This window comes from Anastrepha obliqua, chromosome 3, assembly GCF_027943255.1.
Source record: "Anastrepha obliqua isolate idAnaObli1 chromosome 3, idAnaObli1_1.0, whole genome shotgun sequence".
Lineage (NCBI taxonomy): Eukaryota > Metazoa > Arthropoda > Insecta > Diptera > Tephritidae > Anastrepha > Anastrepha obliqua.
In genome coordinates, this window is record NC_072894.1 from 105,528,019 (window position 1) to 105,547,047 (window position 19,029).

The 19,029-nt window shown below is 35.9% G+C and overlaps 1 protein-coding gene across 4 annotated transcripts in view; it reads left to right on the forward strand.

Moving 5' to 3' along the window:
• Positions 1–6,183, forward strand: part of LOC129242957 (mucin-3A) — a 65,543-nt gene extending 59,360 nt beyond the window's left edge. For all 4 annotated transcript variants that reach the window (XM_054879924.1, XM_054879925.1, XM_054879927.1 and 1 more), the window contains exons 2-6: positions 1,119–4,348; positions 4,423–4,551; positions 4,620–5,025; positions 5,179–5,307; positions 5,493–6,183. In XM_054879924.1, coding sequence (XP_054735899.1) covers positions 1,154–4,348; positions 4,423–4,551; positions 4,620–5,025; positions 5,179–5,307; positions 5,493–5,641 — 4,008 coding nt within the window. In that variant the 5' untranslated portion in view covers positions 1,119–1,153 and the 3' untranslated portion in view covers positions 5,642–6,183. The remainder of the gene's footprint in view (positions 1–1,118; positions 4,349–4,422; positions 4,552–4,619; positions 5,026–5,178; positions 5,308–5,492) is intronic.
• Positions 6,184–19,029: the final 12,846 nt, after the last annotated feature.

Genomic DNA, 19,029 nt, shown 5'->3' on the forward strand with positions numbered 1-19,029 from the left:
AAAAAAATATTTCAATATTAAATTCAGTATTTAATGCATTTCAGAAGGTTTCATGATTTTTTTTAATGAAAAATTTTCACAAAAAAAATATTTTAATATTAAATTCAGTATTTAATGCATTTCAGAAGGTTTCATACATTTTTTTCAACTGGAAATTTTTCACAAATTTATTTTAATATTAAATCAGGGTTTTTGGATTTCAAAAGGCTTTATGATACTTTTTAAAATGGAAATCTTTTAATATTAAATTCACTGTTTTATGAATGTCAGAAGGTTTCATACATATAATGGAAATTTTCAACGCAAACTATTTTTTTAAGCTAAATATTTTTTATTATTAATTTAAAAATGTTTAAGTCGCAAATTTATAACACAAAATAATTTTTAGAAGCAGATTTTATTTAATACAACAACAACAATAATTTCAATACTTTCTGGTGGAAAATTTACTCATTTTCATGTGTACATCTGCGTTCAAAATAATTGCTACGCAACGAATTTCCAAGTTTTATTAAAAAAAAATGGTATTTAATTTTTTTGATGTTTTTATAGTATATTTTACATCAATGTATATTTTTTTTTTTTGTATTTAATTTTTAATTTTTTTTTTGACATACGTTCTACAATATTCCAAAGAATTTAACAAATTTCAATAAAAATTAATTTCTAACATTTTATGCTTTAATTTTTCTAAAATTCTGGATATGCAGTTTTATAGCCCAATAAATTTTAGTATAACAAAGTGCTAGTTTCAAGTGGCTAAAAATTCTGAGATGTTGAGCTTTTCTTCCATATGAAAGGCTTCCGAATATTTCCTTTATATACAAGAAAGCTCTCTACATCGTATGCAACACAAAATCCTCAAAAATCCATGCACTTAAAACTTTTTAATTCGTCGCACTTTGCATGCGTTCCAAATTATTCAATTTTTATTCCTTTTCCTGAAGTTATTGACTTAATTTATTCCTAAGATCCGATACCCCATTAAGCTTTTTTTATAATATAATTTTGTATGTGTGTATGTCATCGCAAAAATTAATTTTGTTGCCTTTATTGTTTGCTCGTGACTAACCAATTATTTGTTTCTCCTTCTGTTTCTTCCACTCCCTCCCGAATAGATCTTGACCAAACTCATTTGAGTAGCAAAAACAAAATGGAGAACGGCATACAGGTGGTGCCGCAAACACCGTTACTCGTCAGCGATTACCTAACACTCAGCGCACCACCCACATATTCACGTCTGCCACCCGACGGCCATGAGTTTCCGCCCAATTTCAGCGAACCACTTATAATGCCCCCGCCCAGCACAAATCTCTTGAAGACAGCAAGCCTCATGCAGTCCACCACCACCACCATGACGATGTCCAGCACAAAGGGCAACAACAACAACACAAACACTGTTTACACAGAAAAACTGTACACAGCAGCCAGCGCCAATGGCGGCCAAACAATGGTCGCTAGCACACGCACCACGCACACACACATTAGCAATGCCGCTAACAGCACAACAGCCACAAGTATAGGTACCGCAGCGGCGACGACGACGACGCCAATGACGTCGTCACCACCAACGGGCGCGTTGAAAGTTGGTAGTAGTAAAGTAGAGCAGCCCACGCTGGAATTTACCACCACCAGCAGCGGCACTAAATTAACCGAAAGCACAGACGCCACTGTACCACCACCGTTACCCAAATCCGTCCCTCCACCAACTGTGCCACGTAAAGTGTATCGGCAGGATCTTGTGGTGAAAGTGGAGGATGCGCGTCACGCGTCTGATAAGCGCACCGATGTGCTCGCCGATGCCACCACACCCTCGGGCGCTAGTAGCGGTAAATTGGTATTCGAGTCACGTCACAGTCGTTCGACACAAAATCTTTCGTCGAGTGGCAGTAGCACACCAACAGCCAACAAATTGGAGCCACCCTCATTTGAATTGGGTGGCAGTGGCAATAGCAGCGATTATAAGCGTTCGTTGAGCGCACCGCGTCGCCACAGCGACTGGCGTAAGGATGAGAAGTCGGAGAAAAGTGTGCGTGACAAAATCGCTATGTTTTCAAATGACGCCGAGAGCAGTGGTGCTGAAACGCCAGTGAAGCCTTTGAGTTTCTCTCGTACACAAAACGCTACAAAGCCACTCAATCTGAGCACTGAGAACTTACTTGATACATCAACAAGCGCGCGGTATGCCACAACAGCCTCCAATCTGACAAAGACGCGTGCAATGAGCGTGGAGAATCTCAATGATGTTGCGCGTCAGGTGCAATTGGCCAAACAGCTACCAACGCAAACATTTTCGGATTCAATGTACGCACTGAATACGCTCGCTACCGACTACACACAGAGCTATGCATCGTTGCCGCGCCGCCACATGCAGCACTTGGAGCGACGCATTAGCTTTTCGGGTCAGCCAACCTACATGCCGGACGAGGCTTCGCGTAAAGCCGCCATAACGAACATACTGGAGCAGCGACGCCGCAGCATGTCCAAATTGCGTGGTCTGGTCATACCAGAACGTCCCCACGTACCGCTTGAGCCCATACTTGATCTACCGGAAATCAAAAGTCGTGATAGTGAGAAACTAAAGTCAGGCAACACGTCATCCACAGACTCAACAGATAGTGGCGTCGGTTCGAGTAGTGGATACTTCTCAACAGTGCCACGGCCCGCCAAGCGCACTGAAATAATGCACAACTCACCGCTGCGTCCACTTACTGTGGCCACAACAAGCAACACAGCCAACATTGCTGCCAACAATGGCTATCGTAGCATTTTCTCTGCACAAACTGCCGCACCACGGCACGCTACAATGGTACAATCACCACTGGCCATGCCACACCAGCCGCGCCGTTTGGAGCCGGCGTTAAATAGCATACCGCCTGCCAAACCGCCACGAACTTCGCTCAGTGTACCACCACGTCAGCATGCCATGCACGAAGAGAGCGACTCAGATTCTGTATTCTCTTCGAAGGTCTCCTCACCACCCATGTCGCCCTGTGTGCCACAGGTGCCTGAAAAATTCGCGCTCACACGCACACTCTCCTCAGAGACTAACACATCTATTGCCAGCTCCACGACTTCTACGCTCACATCTGGCTCGGGTTCGCAGGCAAGCTGCTCTTCGGTGGGCAGCACACCAACAGTTGATCTATCGCGACGTGTGCTCAAATCGGGTTCCAGTGACTCAGCAACGAATCGCAAGAATATACTGGCCTCAGCTAAGTGTCGCAATGGACGTGGTGATGCTTCGGCACTGCTACGCAATCGTCCATACGACGATGAAGACAGCACTGACGGTTATGATGAAGATGAAGTGCGACGAGTACACAAATCCAAACCGCGTTCCACATCGGGTGCGTCGTTGGTAATAATGCCCAATAAAGCAGTGCCAGCCTCAGCGCCAATCAACTACAAACTCGTATCCAAGAACGAGCAAAGCCTCGTAGATAAGGTTATAAATGTAGCAGCCTATGTTGAGGTTACCTCTGATACGGACGACAGCAGCCGCAAGTCAGACAGTACCTCGCCATCGAAACTCAGTGCCATGTTCATCGATGAAGAACGCAAAGCTAGCTTCAAGGCCGATCCCAGTCAAAAGGCCAGTACACCAGCCAAAGTGGCAATCAAACCGAAACCAGTTGCTATCTTGCCAGCGGTCAGTGCTGTACCGGTGCAGCCCATCGCACCACGCAAAGCCATTGAAGTATCGACTCCCAAGAAGGCGCAACCCGAAACCAACAATGAGTTGACACAGTGGATGAAAGTCGAAGTCGCAAAGAAAGCCACACAGATGCCGGGAAGGAATATGCCAGAACGCAAACCGCTAAAGCCGGTGCTAGAGAAATATGAATCCTCAGTGGTGAGCACAAAAACATACAGCAGCAAAACGTCCTCAGCAACGAAGATCACCACCGCCGAAATACGCGAGAAGTTCGAACGCACAGCGGCCGCAGAGAGAGCTGCCGCAGCAGCAGCAAATGCTGCCTCAAGCGTATCGCCAGCTGTCTCAACGAATAGTCTGCTTGCTGCCAAGGCAATCGGAGGCAAAGGTGCTAACTATCATGAGCGTTTCCCTTCGCTCGATTCCATAGCCTCGTCATCGTCGGGTGTTAGCTCGAGTACACAAAATGTGTCCACTCAGGAGAATACTAACGAATTCGGCAGCTTCTCGTCGCTTGGCAGCAATCAGAGCCTGATTACTGCGCAAGATATACAACAAATCATCGAGGAGGCTGAGCCGCCTCTCAAAACACCGGAGGCTTTCATTGTGGTGTTACAACGTGATACGCCCGAAAGTAGTATTGGCGTCACGCTAGCCGGTGGCTCCGACTATGAAGCCAAGGAAATAACGGTAAGTAATAGATAGCATAGATTTTAGTGAAAGTCCACAACCTAATTGTCGTATTTACTACTTGAATCAAACAGATACATAAAATCTTAAATAATACCCCAGCGGCGAAGGATGGACGCTTAAAAAAGGGTGACCGCATTTTGGCTGTTAATGGTATGAGCATGCGTGGCCTGACGCATCGCGAGTCCATCACCGTATTGAAGGTAAGTGACTTCTCTTTAATCTCTTAAATCTCTCTCAATCACAAAATTTCTCTCCATACCGCTTGCAGACACCGCGTCCCGAAGTAGTGCTCGTCGTAACACGTTCCGAGTCCGTCATCGTGAAACCGCTCACCAAGAAACGCTCCTCTCTCGGCTCGCTCACTTCCTTGAATGAGAAACCCACTGAAGTGGATTATGAGAAAAAGCGTAACTATCACAAAGCTTCACGTTCACTTGACTTGGACTTGGATATTGTTTCCGCAAGCGAAGATGCTAGCGCATCGAAGACACCGAGTACGGTTTCGAGTGCAAGTCCTACGCCGACGATGGCCGATACTACTGCAGCGACGCTGGCTAGCATACGGACACGTCGCCAGCAATCACGAGCCGATGCGAGCAAACTGAGCACCAGCGAACTGCTGGAACGTGCCGCCGAGACGCGTAATGCCATTGCGGCGGAAATACGTGCGCAAGGTAAATAGGGGATTAAAATAGACATTAGAGCTTGATAAACTTGCTGGGAGAGTGAAAAGGCTGTTGCAGTCCTAAAGACTCTGACCAAAGCTAAAGATTAAAAAAAACATTTTGTTTCTTAATTTTTTCATTTTTCTCTTATTCTATCAACAGAAGACGCGGCTGTTGGTTCACGCACAGTGGAAATCGTCAAGGATAGCTGTGGACTGGGTTTCTCCATTGAGGGCGGCTTCGATTCGCCGTTAGGAAATAAACCGCTGATTGTGAAGAAAGTATTCATGGGTGAGTAGAAAAATTATGTGAAAAAATATGAGGACTCAAAATATGATAGCCAGAAAAATATCGTCAAATAGTGCCCAAAACTAGACTGCAAATGTTAGGAAAAATTCTTTTGAATATACCCAGTTTCTTGCTAAAATAAATTACTACGTAATATCATCTCATTATTTATCTTATTTGTCCCCTAGGTGGCGCTGCACACAAAACTGGCCAAGTGCGAAATGGTGATGAGATACTGAGCATAAATGGAACATCCACAGCGAAAATGACACGCGTCGACGCCTGGAATTATATGAAGCAGTTGCCCCTGGGACCAATTAAGATTGTCTTCACTTGAAGTCCAAGAATAGTAGGAAGGAAAGGGGGGAAAGAAGAAAAAGTATGAAATATGTTATTGTTGTGCAAGCTGCAACGACTTGTAATTAGTATATTACATAAATTTGAGAAGCGTTCATCTTTTTTTTATACGTATATTGAATTAGAAGAAAAAATTTGATTGAATTGTAATGCATTATTTTTAAGCTTTGCTTTACTTAAAACTTAATTTTTGTCTGAAAACTGTGCTGTTTGCTGATTTTCGAGTTAAACTAATTATAATTTCTATTATGATAATAATCTTGCTAACATTCGTATATTTAAGGCTTTAAAAATCTGAGTTGTTAATTATTTTGTAATTAAATTTTTTTTTTTTTTGTTTCTTTGAAATGACATAAATGTTGAGACTGTGAGACATGTTAGCTGAATATTCGAGGACAAAGCGAATGATAATTATTTTGCTTGGCAAAATATGTAAACAGAACTACATGCATACATACATATGGACATTCGAGTATGTGGATATAGAAGTAAATAAAGCGCATAAAAATAAATAATGGAAAACATGCTTTGTTAATCTTGCCAATTGCAGCGCAGGCACGCAAATTTGCCAGAAATATAGTTTTTGAAAAAATAATAATAAGTAAAAAAATATTTTAAAAATTTATTAAAATTTGACAAAAAGATGGTTTTTTGAAAAAATTAATAAAACATATTTTTGAACACTTATTAAAATTTTCCAGAAACTATTATAATATTTTGAAAAAAAAATATTTAAAGAAATTTATTAAAATTTGTCAGATACACAGTTTTTGAAAGAAAAAAAAAACAAATAACTAAAAAAATATTTTAAAAATTTTTTTAAAATTTGACAGAAATATAGTTTTTTGAAAAAAAAAAAGTTTTATAAAAAAACACTTTTAAAAGGCTTATTAAAATTTGCCAAAAATATAGTTTTTTGAAAAAAAAATATATAAAAATTTTTAAAGAAATTTCTTAAAATTTGCCAGAAATATAGTTTTTGAAGAAAAAAATATATTAAAATTTTTTAAAATTTATTAAAATTTGACAGAAATACTATTAAAATTAAAAAAAAAAAATTATAAACGAATATTTTTAAAAGCTTATTCAAATTTGCGAAAAATATAGTTAAAAAAAAATAAAAATATTAAAAAAAAATTCCAGAAATACAGTTTTTTGAAAAATATATTGAAATTTCAGGCAAATTTTTGGAAAAAAAATCATTAAAAAGTAGAAACTAATACTTTAGTGGCCTTACAGTTTGCACTTATAAACCTTTACAGCAAAAGTAATGGAAAAAAATGTTACTTAAAAATATATTTTTACGTTTATTAAAAAAAATGTTTATGTATTTTTGCAGCTTGTGCAAATTTATATTGAAAAAATGTTTTGTTGTTGCTATGGCAGTAAGTGTCGAAAACAATAGTTGCCAGTATCAAGAGAAAGAAATTTTTTAAATAAAAAAAATTACTAAAGCACCACAAATTGACAAATGTTGACCATTTTTCATTTATTTTTTAATATAAATTATTTTCCTATAAAAATACAATTCATTTCATAACAAAACTCATATTAATACATTTTTTAAACTTTGTCAAAAATTTATAAAAATTTATAAAAATTGTCAATAAAATTCAAAAATTCTTAATAACAATTTAGAGAAAAAAATGTGGGTACGCAGTTTCGTAGCCCAAAAATTCTCAAAAAATTCTAAAAAAATTAAAAAATGTGAAATTTTCACACAGAACGACTGAATGTTTAAAAATGTGGCAAGCTTTGTGAACTTGGGGATATGTGGTTTTCGTCATAGAATGAAGAATATTTTTATAAAAAAATAATTCAAGTTAATTTGGGAGCTCAAGGTCGGCTTAACTATAAAACAAATTCATTACCGCATCTATTTGTTGTTTTATTGTAAAGACCGCGTGCTTATGTAATAATATAAATTCGAAAACTAGTATGTGGCGACCATTCAAACACTTAAAATCATGTTATCGCTAGAATAAAAGTAGAATTTTGAAAACAAAAAAAAACATATTTTTAAAAAATATAATAAAAAACAACAATATTAAAAGAAGACTAAACATTTTTTTTTTGCCTGCTGCTTAATGTTAAATGAATTAGACATTTTTTAACAAAAAAAATATTAAAAAAAATAAAATAAAGAGAAAAAAATTGAATAAAATTGGAGTTAAAAAAAACCAATTTTTTTTAATATTTTTTTCAAAAATTTCAAATTAAAATTAAAAACAAAAAAAAATTTTTTTTAATTTGAAAACAATTTTTTTTAATTTGAAAACAAAAACAAAACAAAAAAAAAATAAAAATTTTTAAAACAATTTTTTTAAAAACAATTTTGAAAACAATTCCTTTACAAAAAATTTTGAAAACAATTTAAAAAAAATTTGAAAACAATTTAAAAAAAATTGTTTTTAATTTTAATATTTTTTTGGATGAATCTGAAATTTTTGAAAACAAAAAAAAAATATTAAAAAAAATTGTAATTAAAAATAATATTTTGAAAACAATTTTTTTAATTTTAATTTTTTTTGTTTTCAAAAATATCAAATTCATCCAAGAAAACATTAAAGTTGAAAAAAAAATTAAAAAAAAAAAATTTTTAAATTTCAAAACAAAAAAATCTTTTTTAATTTAAAATTTTTTAATATTTTTTTTTTTGTTGCGAAAATTTCAAATTCATTCAACATTCAATAACCAGCAAAAATTTTTTTTTTTTAATTTCGTAAAAAAAATGTTTTCTTGCTTGGTGCTGAATGTATTATTTTTCCATATTTTAAATTACAATTAAAGCTCCAAATACTTAGTTATTAAAAAACAAAAGTGGCGCCACATTTATATTTAGCGGATAGTTTTATAATTTACTTGGCTATTCTTCATAAAAAGAATTTTTGTATTTGAAAAAATTTTTAAATTCTTCAACCTTCGTTGTTTTTTACTTTTTTTTATAATTTACTTGGCTACCCTTCATAAAAAGAAATTTTGTATTTGAAAAATGTTTAAAATTCTTAAATTTTCCATTTTTCTTTTTATTTAATAATTTTTTTTTGTTTGTTTTTTGTGTTTGTTTGTTCTTGTTGAGTGTGGAAAAATAGCATTTTAAAATTTATTTTTTCATAAAAAATGTCTTCTTTCTCTTCCAATTTCCATCAAATCCCCAGAGAGAGCTCAATAAGTTTGCAAATTCAATGTTTATTTGCCATGCCGCAATTCTTAGTTTCTTTCTTTAAAACTTCCAGATTTTTTTTATTTAATTTTTTTCTGTTCAGTGCAGAAAAAATAACATGTAAAAGTAGAATAATATTAAATAATATATTAAAAAACTAAAAAATAAAATAAAATTTCAAAATTGAGTTTATCCCAAAAAAATGTTTCTTATTTCTATTATAACTTCAAACAATTCCCTAGAGCAGAGTTCAAAAAGTTTGCAATTTCGATTTTTATTCGACAGGCCGCAATTTTTGGTTTCATTCTTTTAAATTTCCAGAATTTTTTTTTAATAAATTATTTAAAAGCAGCGCCACACACTTTTTATGCTTATTTGTTTTGTCCTCGATAAACTTCAAGCGCTTACTTAACTGTAGCTTATACACTTAACAAAGTGTGTAAAGGTTTTTCTCAAATGTTATAGTAAAAGGAAAATATTATTTCCATAATAATTACATTAAAAAATTACATCCATATATTTGTTTGTCTCAACATTTTGTATGAATATTTGTAACTATTAATGACGTATTTTTATTCAATGCAGAAATATTAAATCAACAACAAAAAACGAAAACAAGCGCGCAAATTGTTGCGTCATGGTCGGTCGTGCTACCGTGCGTATACGTAACCTTTAGTAGTTCTACACACATACACACATATACACGTGCAAGTGCAAGTGCAGGCAAATGTGCTTAAAAAAGATGAATAAAACAAATGAATAACTAATTTTAAATATTTTTATTATTAAACACAGGCCTACTGCGAGTTTTGAACGCTGCTGTTAGCTGTATGAAATATTTTGTGAAAAGTTTATACGATTATTTTATTGAAAATATATTTAATTACATACATACGAGTACATACTTATGCTATATTATATTACTACATTAAATTATATGGTAAATACAATACATATATACTTATATACCCATATATGTTTACTGTATACGTATATACATACATATCTACTATATAAATAATTATTGTTTAATCAATAAAGTGCTTATTAAATAAATAAATTAATTAAAAAAAAGGAATAATTTGTTTGCTTTATAAATTACCGCAGGAAGTTATAGTTTTATGACGCCACTGAATGGTAGATGGTTTTTATGTGGCGCTTTTTCATGGCAAAAATGCACCCAAATGTTCATCAATGGCTACCGTAGGACGACCACTTATAGAAAACAAAAACTTCTGTTCATATCATTTGCTCTTCCTTTTCTTCCTTCGAAAAAAACTCATCGTGCTGTTTGAGTAGCTTTCGATTATACAAAAAAATTGTATTTCTTTTCTGATCTTAGGTTAGGTTAGATTGAAGCGGTTGTCCACTGTGGCAATCACTCAGGCTCATAGCCCATTGTGATGCCGCGTGAGGAACTTGCCCTTATCCCTCCTAAAAACAGTGTGTACTTTTCAAAAATTTTTTGAAAATTCTCGGCAGAGCCGAGATTTTCCAATTCATTAAAGAATTGTCTACCCAAAATGACGAGTCTACGTTTGGATAGAGCAGGACAGTGATACAGAAGGTGCGGGATCGTCTCTTCCTATTCCTCGTCTAGACAACTTCTGCAGAAGTCATGTGTACACTCGTTTCGCTGCACAGTTATAACTGAAATCAGTATGTTAAGATTGTGCTTACTATATATCTTCTTAGTAGAAGTTCCATGCATTTAGCATTGAGAGTTGGCCATATCTGACAGGCGATTTTGCAAGTGGCTTCATTACGACATCTTTCATTCGCTACTCTTACAATTTCTTCGCGGATACGTAGCTTACATGTTTGTAAGAGTATGCATATGTCATAGTCTATGAACTCATCGGTCAATTCTCGCTAGTTCATCGACTCTGCAATTCCCCTCAATGTCACATTGGCCAGGAACCCATTCTATCATTACGTGAAATGACTCAGCCATCTCGTTAAGAGATGCGCGGCATTTCATGGCTACCTGAGAGGTTGTCGACTGCTTTGTTAGGGATTGTATCGCCGCCTAGCTATCGTTGAAAATGTAGATATCATCTCCAGGTATCGCATTACACTCTAACAGTGTCACGGCTTTCATTATTGCCATCAGTTCAGCCTGAAAGACACTACAGTAATCGGGAAGCCGAAAACTAAAGGAGATCCCCAGGTGATCGAAATATACACCTCCGCCCACCCTCCCCTCGAGCTTTGAGCCATCTGTGTATACATGGATGGACTCGCCCTGTCTTACCACGTCCCGTTCCCACTCTTCCCTCGAGGGTAGGAGGGTCGTGAACGTTGTAATGGCAAGTATAGACGGGACTGTATGGTCCACTGGCCCGGAAAGCCCCAACTGCTATCCAGGGTTTTACCGTGGTCATAGTTTGTGTTTGACCATTTGCTTAAAGTGCTCAGCCTTATTGCTGCCCTGCGTGTAATGTATATTGTCTGCAGGACTAACGGAAGGATGTTTAATATAGCATACAGAGCTTGCGATGGTGTGGTTGCCATTGCACCGGTTATGAGAACAGAACCTTGTCCACTTCTTTAATGTTCACGCCTTTCTCAAGGGGATTCCACCATATTAGATATGTAGGTGGGGTGGTTGTCATAAAGACACAGTTAGACCTTTCGCAGGTCCATTGTGATACCACTGGAGCTTATCCTTACTCTACGTGTTCCTTTCAAACCATCCGGTTGCTTTAAGGGGGTGGTAGGGTTTAGCGCTAAAAAAAAACACTTTTTTTTTGAATTTTTTACAGAAATATGGCTTAAGATACTTTAATAAAATCAGTTGCATGTTATTGTACATCTTTTCAATAAGTTTTTTAAAAAAAATTAATAATAAAATATTGACAAATAAGCCCATGACAGAGTTTTTTTGGAGATATGTTTTTCGAGAGGTAATGTATGACGTAATGCTCCCCCCCCCCCCCCCCCCCCCCCCCATGAATAAATTTATTTTTTTTTTTTCATTTTTGTAGTTTTGGTGGCAAACAAAACGTAAAACGAGCATTTTTGACGAAAAATTTCACCATATTTGTAAGTGAAAAACAACCTTAAAAAAAAACAGTGTGGGGGGGAGGTATTTTTGATTTAGAAAACGTTTGCCAAATTTGAAAAGAATCGGTTGAATAGTTTCGGAGTTGTGATTGGCACCGACTTTTAAGAAGTCGTTTCGGGAAAAACGCGTTTGAAAAAATGACTCTGAAAAATTATCTATGCTCCGCATTCGAGGTAGAGTGCCTACAAAGGCTATAACTTTGAGAGTTCTGCTCCGATCCACTTAAAATTTTGACACAACATTTTTGAAATGATTTACTATAAGATGAGTGAAGAAAAAAAATTTCGATTTTGTGACCCTACCCCTCCCCTTAATAAACGAGCAGAGCTTCGTTAGTTTTAGATGGGCTATGTCCGCTACATCGGTTAGAAATGCTGTATCAAGAGTGCGTAGCCTTCTCATAGCTAGGCTTTCACACTTACATAAAAGGTGTCTGACTGTTTCCTCTTCTTTTGTATTAATGCAGCTTCTACAGAAATCGAAGTACGGGCTAGCGTGGCTGCCTATTAAACAATGACCAGTCAATACACCTATCATGTTTCTTATAGCTTCTCTGTTAAATCTTAACAAAATATTCCTGTGGCCTGGCACCCAGATAAGGTGCACCTTGTAGAACTTAGATACGTCATTTAGTAGTTTAAAACATTCTAGAACTGTTTTTGACGAGTGCGTTTTTGATTCAAGCGCTTTTATTGCTGCTTGATTGTCCGAGTAAATGAAGACATCATTTGTGGATAATACTCTCGTTTTTATTTCTGTAAGTGCCTCTTTTATGGCAGTGACTTCCGCCTGAAATACACTGCAATGGTCAGGTAAGCGAAATGATTGGCATACTCCGAGTTTATCGGAGTAGACCCCTCCACCTACTTTGTTGTCCAGTTTTGAGCCATCTGTGTAGATGTTTACATCATTTTTCTTAACAATAAACCCGTTATCCCATTCCTCTTTGGAAGGAAATACTGTGACAAAGAATTTATTTAAATTGATGTCCTTGGTCTTACAGAAATCCGTTGTGCCGGGAATGCAGGGGAATTGTTCTAAAATTAAAGAGTGTCCTCTTTGGTTCGTTCTGAGTAGGCCGATTTCTCTTAGTCTGAGAGTTGCTTTGGCAGCTGTTTGCTTACCGAATTGCTCTATTGGTAAAATGTTAAGCATAATATTTAGTGCATCTATGGGTGTGGTTCTAAGGGCCCCGCAGATGCAAAGACTGGCCATTCTTTGTACGTGTACCATGGTTCTTTTAATGTACAATTTATCTAAAGCCGGCCACCATACTAATATGCCGTATGTTAGGATTGGTCTGCCAATTGCTGTGTAAAGCCAATATACGATAGATGGGGAAAGACCCCAACTTAGTCCTATCAGCTGTTTACAAGAGTATAGTGCTATTGTCGCCTTTTTTACTCTATTTTCGACATTTGCCTTCCCAGTTAGTTTTCGGTCTAGTATTAGACCTAGAGCTATATTTGTAATTTTGTGTTTCCTGGTAAATAGGATGAGTTCATTTTTATTGGGGTTGACGCTTAGCCCATTTGCTTTTGACCAGTTTTCAACCATGTTTAGTAATATAAATCTTGCATGACTTCTCTAAGTGTATTGGGAAATTTCCCTCTTACTACCATTGCAACATCGTCCGCATATGCTACGACGTGTTGTCCTCTCTCTTTAACAAGGAGTTTAATGCCAGCACCCATAGGAGAGGGGACATCACACCACCTTGAGGTGTTACTCTGCTAACTTTTTTCTTGATCTCTGAGGCCCCTAGGGTTGCGATCACAAATCTTCTCAAGAGCAAATGGTTGAGGTCGTACTTCAATCATATTTGACACTTGTGAGCTAGACAGTTGCAGTATACAAACAGACAAGCAATGGAGCACATAAAGTTTCGTAGTGAAACTCCAAGTTTCCCTTACTAAAGACTTTCGGTCAAAATTCTAAAGGGTTTTCCAATAACAGGTGTTATTTATGAATGGATTGCGCTATCGAGAGATGATTATCGATTTTTTATAGCCGGAATTGGATGGTATTGATCAGGACAACGTTTATTTTCAACAAGATGGCGCTACGTGTCACACAAACAACGAAGCCATTGATCTTTTACCGGAAAAGTTTCCGGACCGTGTTATCTCTCGAAGAGGTGATCACAATTGGCCACCGAGATCTTGTGATTTAACACCTTGTGTCGATTTTCTTTGGGATCACGTGAAAGAGAAGTTCTACGCCGACAGCTCAGGGTCAATTCAAGACCTCAAAGATGGAATTTGTGAAGCTATCGAGGACATAGGGCAGCCACTTTGCAATTCGGTTATGGAACATTGCATGAAAAGGATATTGTCCTGTAAGCGTGGTCGTAATGGTCATTTGCCTGATGTTATTTTCCACTTTTAACGGTATAGCTTCCTCTTTATAATGAAATAAACATCCGATCATTTATATTGTATAAAAAAATAGCATTTTTTTTGAATATCAAAATAACACCTCTTATTGAAAAACCCTTTAGTTTTCAAGCCTGTATGCAAAAGGAGTCTCTGAAATTTATACTAAGATCATTAAAATTTTGTGATCATATCCCATCTTACACATCTCGTTTGTTATTGGTCGACTTGAAGTCTTCACGAAGTATAGGAGCGATTCTTGCTCTCTCGTTTGTTTTCCCGTTTATCAAAGGTGACATTAATTGCCTTTTTCTGCTTCAAAGAACTAATTTCCTTAAACAATTCATACCTCCTTATTACTTATAATGTTTTCTTGACTTCTTGAAATAAATAAAATGAAAAATTAAAATACCACATTTCCTTGCAACGAAGCGTACGACGCCCAATGAGATTCACTGCCAGCTATTTTTGTTGTTCCTTTTCAAATTGCTGCAATTCTTAAACGGTGGTGCTCTCGTACTTTGTAAAATTTAGTATTGTTACGCTTAGAGAAACCCCCTAATGTTGGAGAATTGAAAATAACTCAACTTAACCTCAAGTTGATCTCGATTGGACGTCCATCTTATTTGGTTGTCCAATCAGATCGCATTCTCAGTTCTCCAACTAGACTAATTGCAGTAAACAGTTCATAGTTATAATGAAAAGTCAGAAGCAAAAACAAAGTCAAGAGTTTTCATACAGTACAGCAAATGAGACTTTTTCGCTGCTGGGAGAGGTAACACGAAGGACAAAATTCAGCTCCTTAAGTTTTCCTCTGATTTACTTGAAATTTTTACACAAAATTTGGGAAGCGTTAAACTTTAGAAAAATGTAAAAAAGCACAAAAATCTGCGTAAAATAGCTTAGTCTCGCCGCGTCCAAGTTTCCCGTACTAAATTCGTTCAGTCAAGGTTTTATATCTGCTGATTTCTTCTCTGATTTGTTTGAAATTTTTATACGCTTTTTCCTCGAGTCCTCACCACAAAGACTTTGGACGCTTAAATAAAATAAGATGAGATATTGTGTATGATTAAGTACGTAACCCGTAAGCGCTTTGCGATGATTTTATCACAACTGAATCCAGCCCCGAACAAGTAAACCTAACCAGTGTGAAGCGTACATTCTGCCACAAAACCCCTATAATCCATTTGGCAGTATACGGAGAGTAGACAAATATAACTTTTTTTATTTCATTCATTTATTGCCCAAAATCATTTTAACATAGCAGTTTACAAAGTTATGATAAAATTAGATTATTTAGCATTATCCTAACATACATTTGTATTTATCTAGGAGTTTAAAACTTATTTTTCTTTTGATTATACAATAGGTTATAATTAAAAAAAAAAAAAAATATAACTTTTACAAAATTATAAAGACACACTTAGAGGATTCATTTAAAATATTTTTTATTTGCTCCCCATAGTAATGTGTGGTATTTCCACTCTTTTCAGTAACTTTCAAGACCCTGTTCGGCATTGGGTGAAATAACTTTTGCAATATTTGTGCGCTAAGGGAGTCCCGTGAATGAAGAATGGCATCTTTCAACTCTTCCTTCGTAAATTACTGCTTAGTTCTTCCACAAACTGCTAGAACCAATACACCCCACAGGTTCTCCAAGGCTTCGAGATCTGGATAAATGGATAGCCACTCGAGAAATATTTTTCAGCAAATCAACTCAAAGTTGCGACGAGTTGAATAGCAGCCCGCATTATATTGCTGGGAAAATAAGATTTTCGCCAGAATGCACATTGAGAAATGGCAGCAATTCATCCGGAAGTAAGCTTATGGAATCTTCGGAATTCATGCGTGTTAATGAGAAGTAGTTATCGATCTTTGCAAGTGTGAGTCCTCACATCTTCCCAAACCATAACAGATCTACTGCCGAAGTTTGTTTTCAAAAAATCACTTGGCTCTAAACGCAAATCTCTCCAATACTTCTTAATCCATTGGGCTTATCGAACGTAAATTTATTTTCATCAGAAAAGATAATATTAAAAAAAATTAGCGAAATTTGGAAAACTTGCACATTTTTGAAAAGTTGTTTTATTTATTTTAAACTACCGGATTCCGATTACGAACCATTGCGTGCATAACGAGCGCAGGTTTTCCGTCTCGTTTTGTGGTCAGCGCCAAGTTTTGCTCTGGCTTCATTTTAGAGAACATAAAACTGCAAGAACGTTTTAAAACTCGACTTAACGTGGCCCGAGAAACTTTGAGGTCACATTCAGCCTTGATAATGTCACGTAAGCTCTTTGTACAACAACAACTTTTTGCATTTCACGGGTATTGAAAATTTATCTCCGTCCACGCTGATTACACAGTGCGACAATTTTCAGATCATCGACTCGGGCCCAAACCAAATCAATTGCAAATGAAAGTACTCATGTAGAATAGTAAAACCTCAACTGGGTTTTGGTCTACCGGGTCACATTTTTTTTGAGAAGGTATTAAAGTTACGCAATATTGATCAAATGCCATATTGAATTAATTATGGCTAATCTAGTACAAATATTGATTTTTCTTAAAATTCGTCTTAGAAGACTTTTAGTAAAATTCAATGATAAATTTTTTTGGAGAACATTTTAACCCGTTGAATCTCACCGTTATGTGACTATTTAACCCATTTTTTCAATAATTGTTCAAAAGTCCTCCTAAACTGGGTATTAAAGGGTTAATATGTTCTACAAAAAGATTCCTTGGAAAATTTCACTAGGGGTTGTCAAAGACATTGAGCACCTATGGGTTAGACGCACTTGAAAAAATGTAACAAAATCGAATGTATTTCATGTGTTCCATATCAAATAAAACTCTCAGATGTTTTTGGTGAAAAGAGCTGGGCTCTGAAAAAATCACCCATTTAGAGGCCTCTGTTTTTTTTTAATATCTTTTTAGATTTATGAGGTTTTTCAGAGCCACCTAAAATGTAGTTAATTTTTTTTTTAATAAAATATTTAAAAAAATATAATTAATTTTTTCGGCCACAATAAAAAGTAGTTATAGCATAGAAGAAGGAAAAATATTTTTTTAGCCGCTCTAAAGTACGAGGGTCGGTTGAAAAATCCGTGCACAAATAAAAACTAATTAATTTATTTATTTTACTTTTTTTATTTTTATATCTTTTTAGATTTATGAGGTTTGTCAGGGCCCCCATAAAATGTAGTAATTTTTTTTTAATATTTCTTTTTTAATATTATATATGCAAAATGCAAAAATAAAAACTACTTAATTAATTGTTCGGGTTAGACGGGATGTGAAACGAGTTAGAGCCCTATTTCCATTAATTTTGCACCCACAACTGCTGAGATGTGAGCTGTAGTCCGGGAGCCAGGAGTCGATTTTGGACCGCGTTTTTATACCGTTAAATTCTTGACTATATTTGTGATTTAGCTTTCATGAATAACGAAAGTGAACGTCAGCTGGCGAACTCGCGGTGGGTGGGATTGTGGGAGGCTACGAAACGTGTCGAAAAAAAATTTCTACCAACTCATTTTTTTGGTCATTTTTGTCATCATTGCGCTCATACATCTCGGCGGCGCGCGGAATTTTCAATGCTTCGGCTGACGGTCTTCCCACCGCTATAAACGCAGCTGACCATCATTATTATATTTTCATATGTGTCCAAAATTATGTAAAAAAATTTCAATCGGCATAAAGTAGTTTTACTTTTTAGTTTATTTTACAAGTTCGCCTGTTCAGCTGACGTATTAGTACCATGACTGACTGACTTTACACGGACTTTCCAAACGATCCTTTTGCGTATGTTTTATAACTAAATAATTTTATCAACCTCTTCTTCACATGGCCACTCGAAACAGCTCATCTAACACCTCGCTTGGGCTAAAAAGATCTTAAGGGGTTACATGGGTTTCGTCGGGTAAAAAAAGGCCTATTTTCAATATTTTTTTTTCTATGTAAAAAATTATTTACCATATTTAATTCAAACTTTTTTCTGTCTTATAGATACATATTTAAAGAATAATTTCTGAAATTTTCAAAAAAAAAATTAAAACTCCTCCATTGTGACGTCATTTCCGGTGACCCCTCGAAAAAAGGTGCGTCCGCATTGTCAGCATAACTCCTGACAGACTCATCAAAAATGAGAAACCAAAAATAAGTGCTCTTAACTAAAGAGCATAAACTCGTGCTTGAACGAAGGAAAGAAAAAAAAAGTAAAAATTGGAATTTTGGCAGACATTTTTCCAAAAAAATGAAAATTTCGGTCAAATTTGCTTGACATTTTGTTTTTTTAAATAGTTGTAATTGAAAACAAAAAAACAAAATCCTTCGTTCAAGCACGAGTAAATTGTATTTCGAACACCTGTGTAAAATTTCATCAAAATCGGTTGAGTAGTTTTCGAGAACATTTGACGTTTAAAGATTTGAGTAACAATAAAAGTGGCTTGGAGCACAACCTTCCAAAGGCTGTATCTCCGAATTTATTATTCGGATCGAGTTGAAAATTTAGGATAATATTCCTGAGATGTTGTAGAAATTAATAAGCCAAAAAAAACAAAAATCGATTTTTTGAACCAACGAAACCCATGTAACCCCTTAAGGACGAAGTGCAAAGCTCCATTTTGTTATAACACTTCTCTTCTTCTGATCCGGTATCGTCGTTACAGTCTGGGCCTATATTTGGAGCATTTTGAGAACAACACTTAACGGAAAGTAAGACTTATCCTTCCACACCTTGGATATACATAAATCCGGCCGAAAGACTT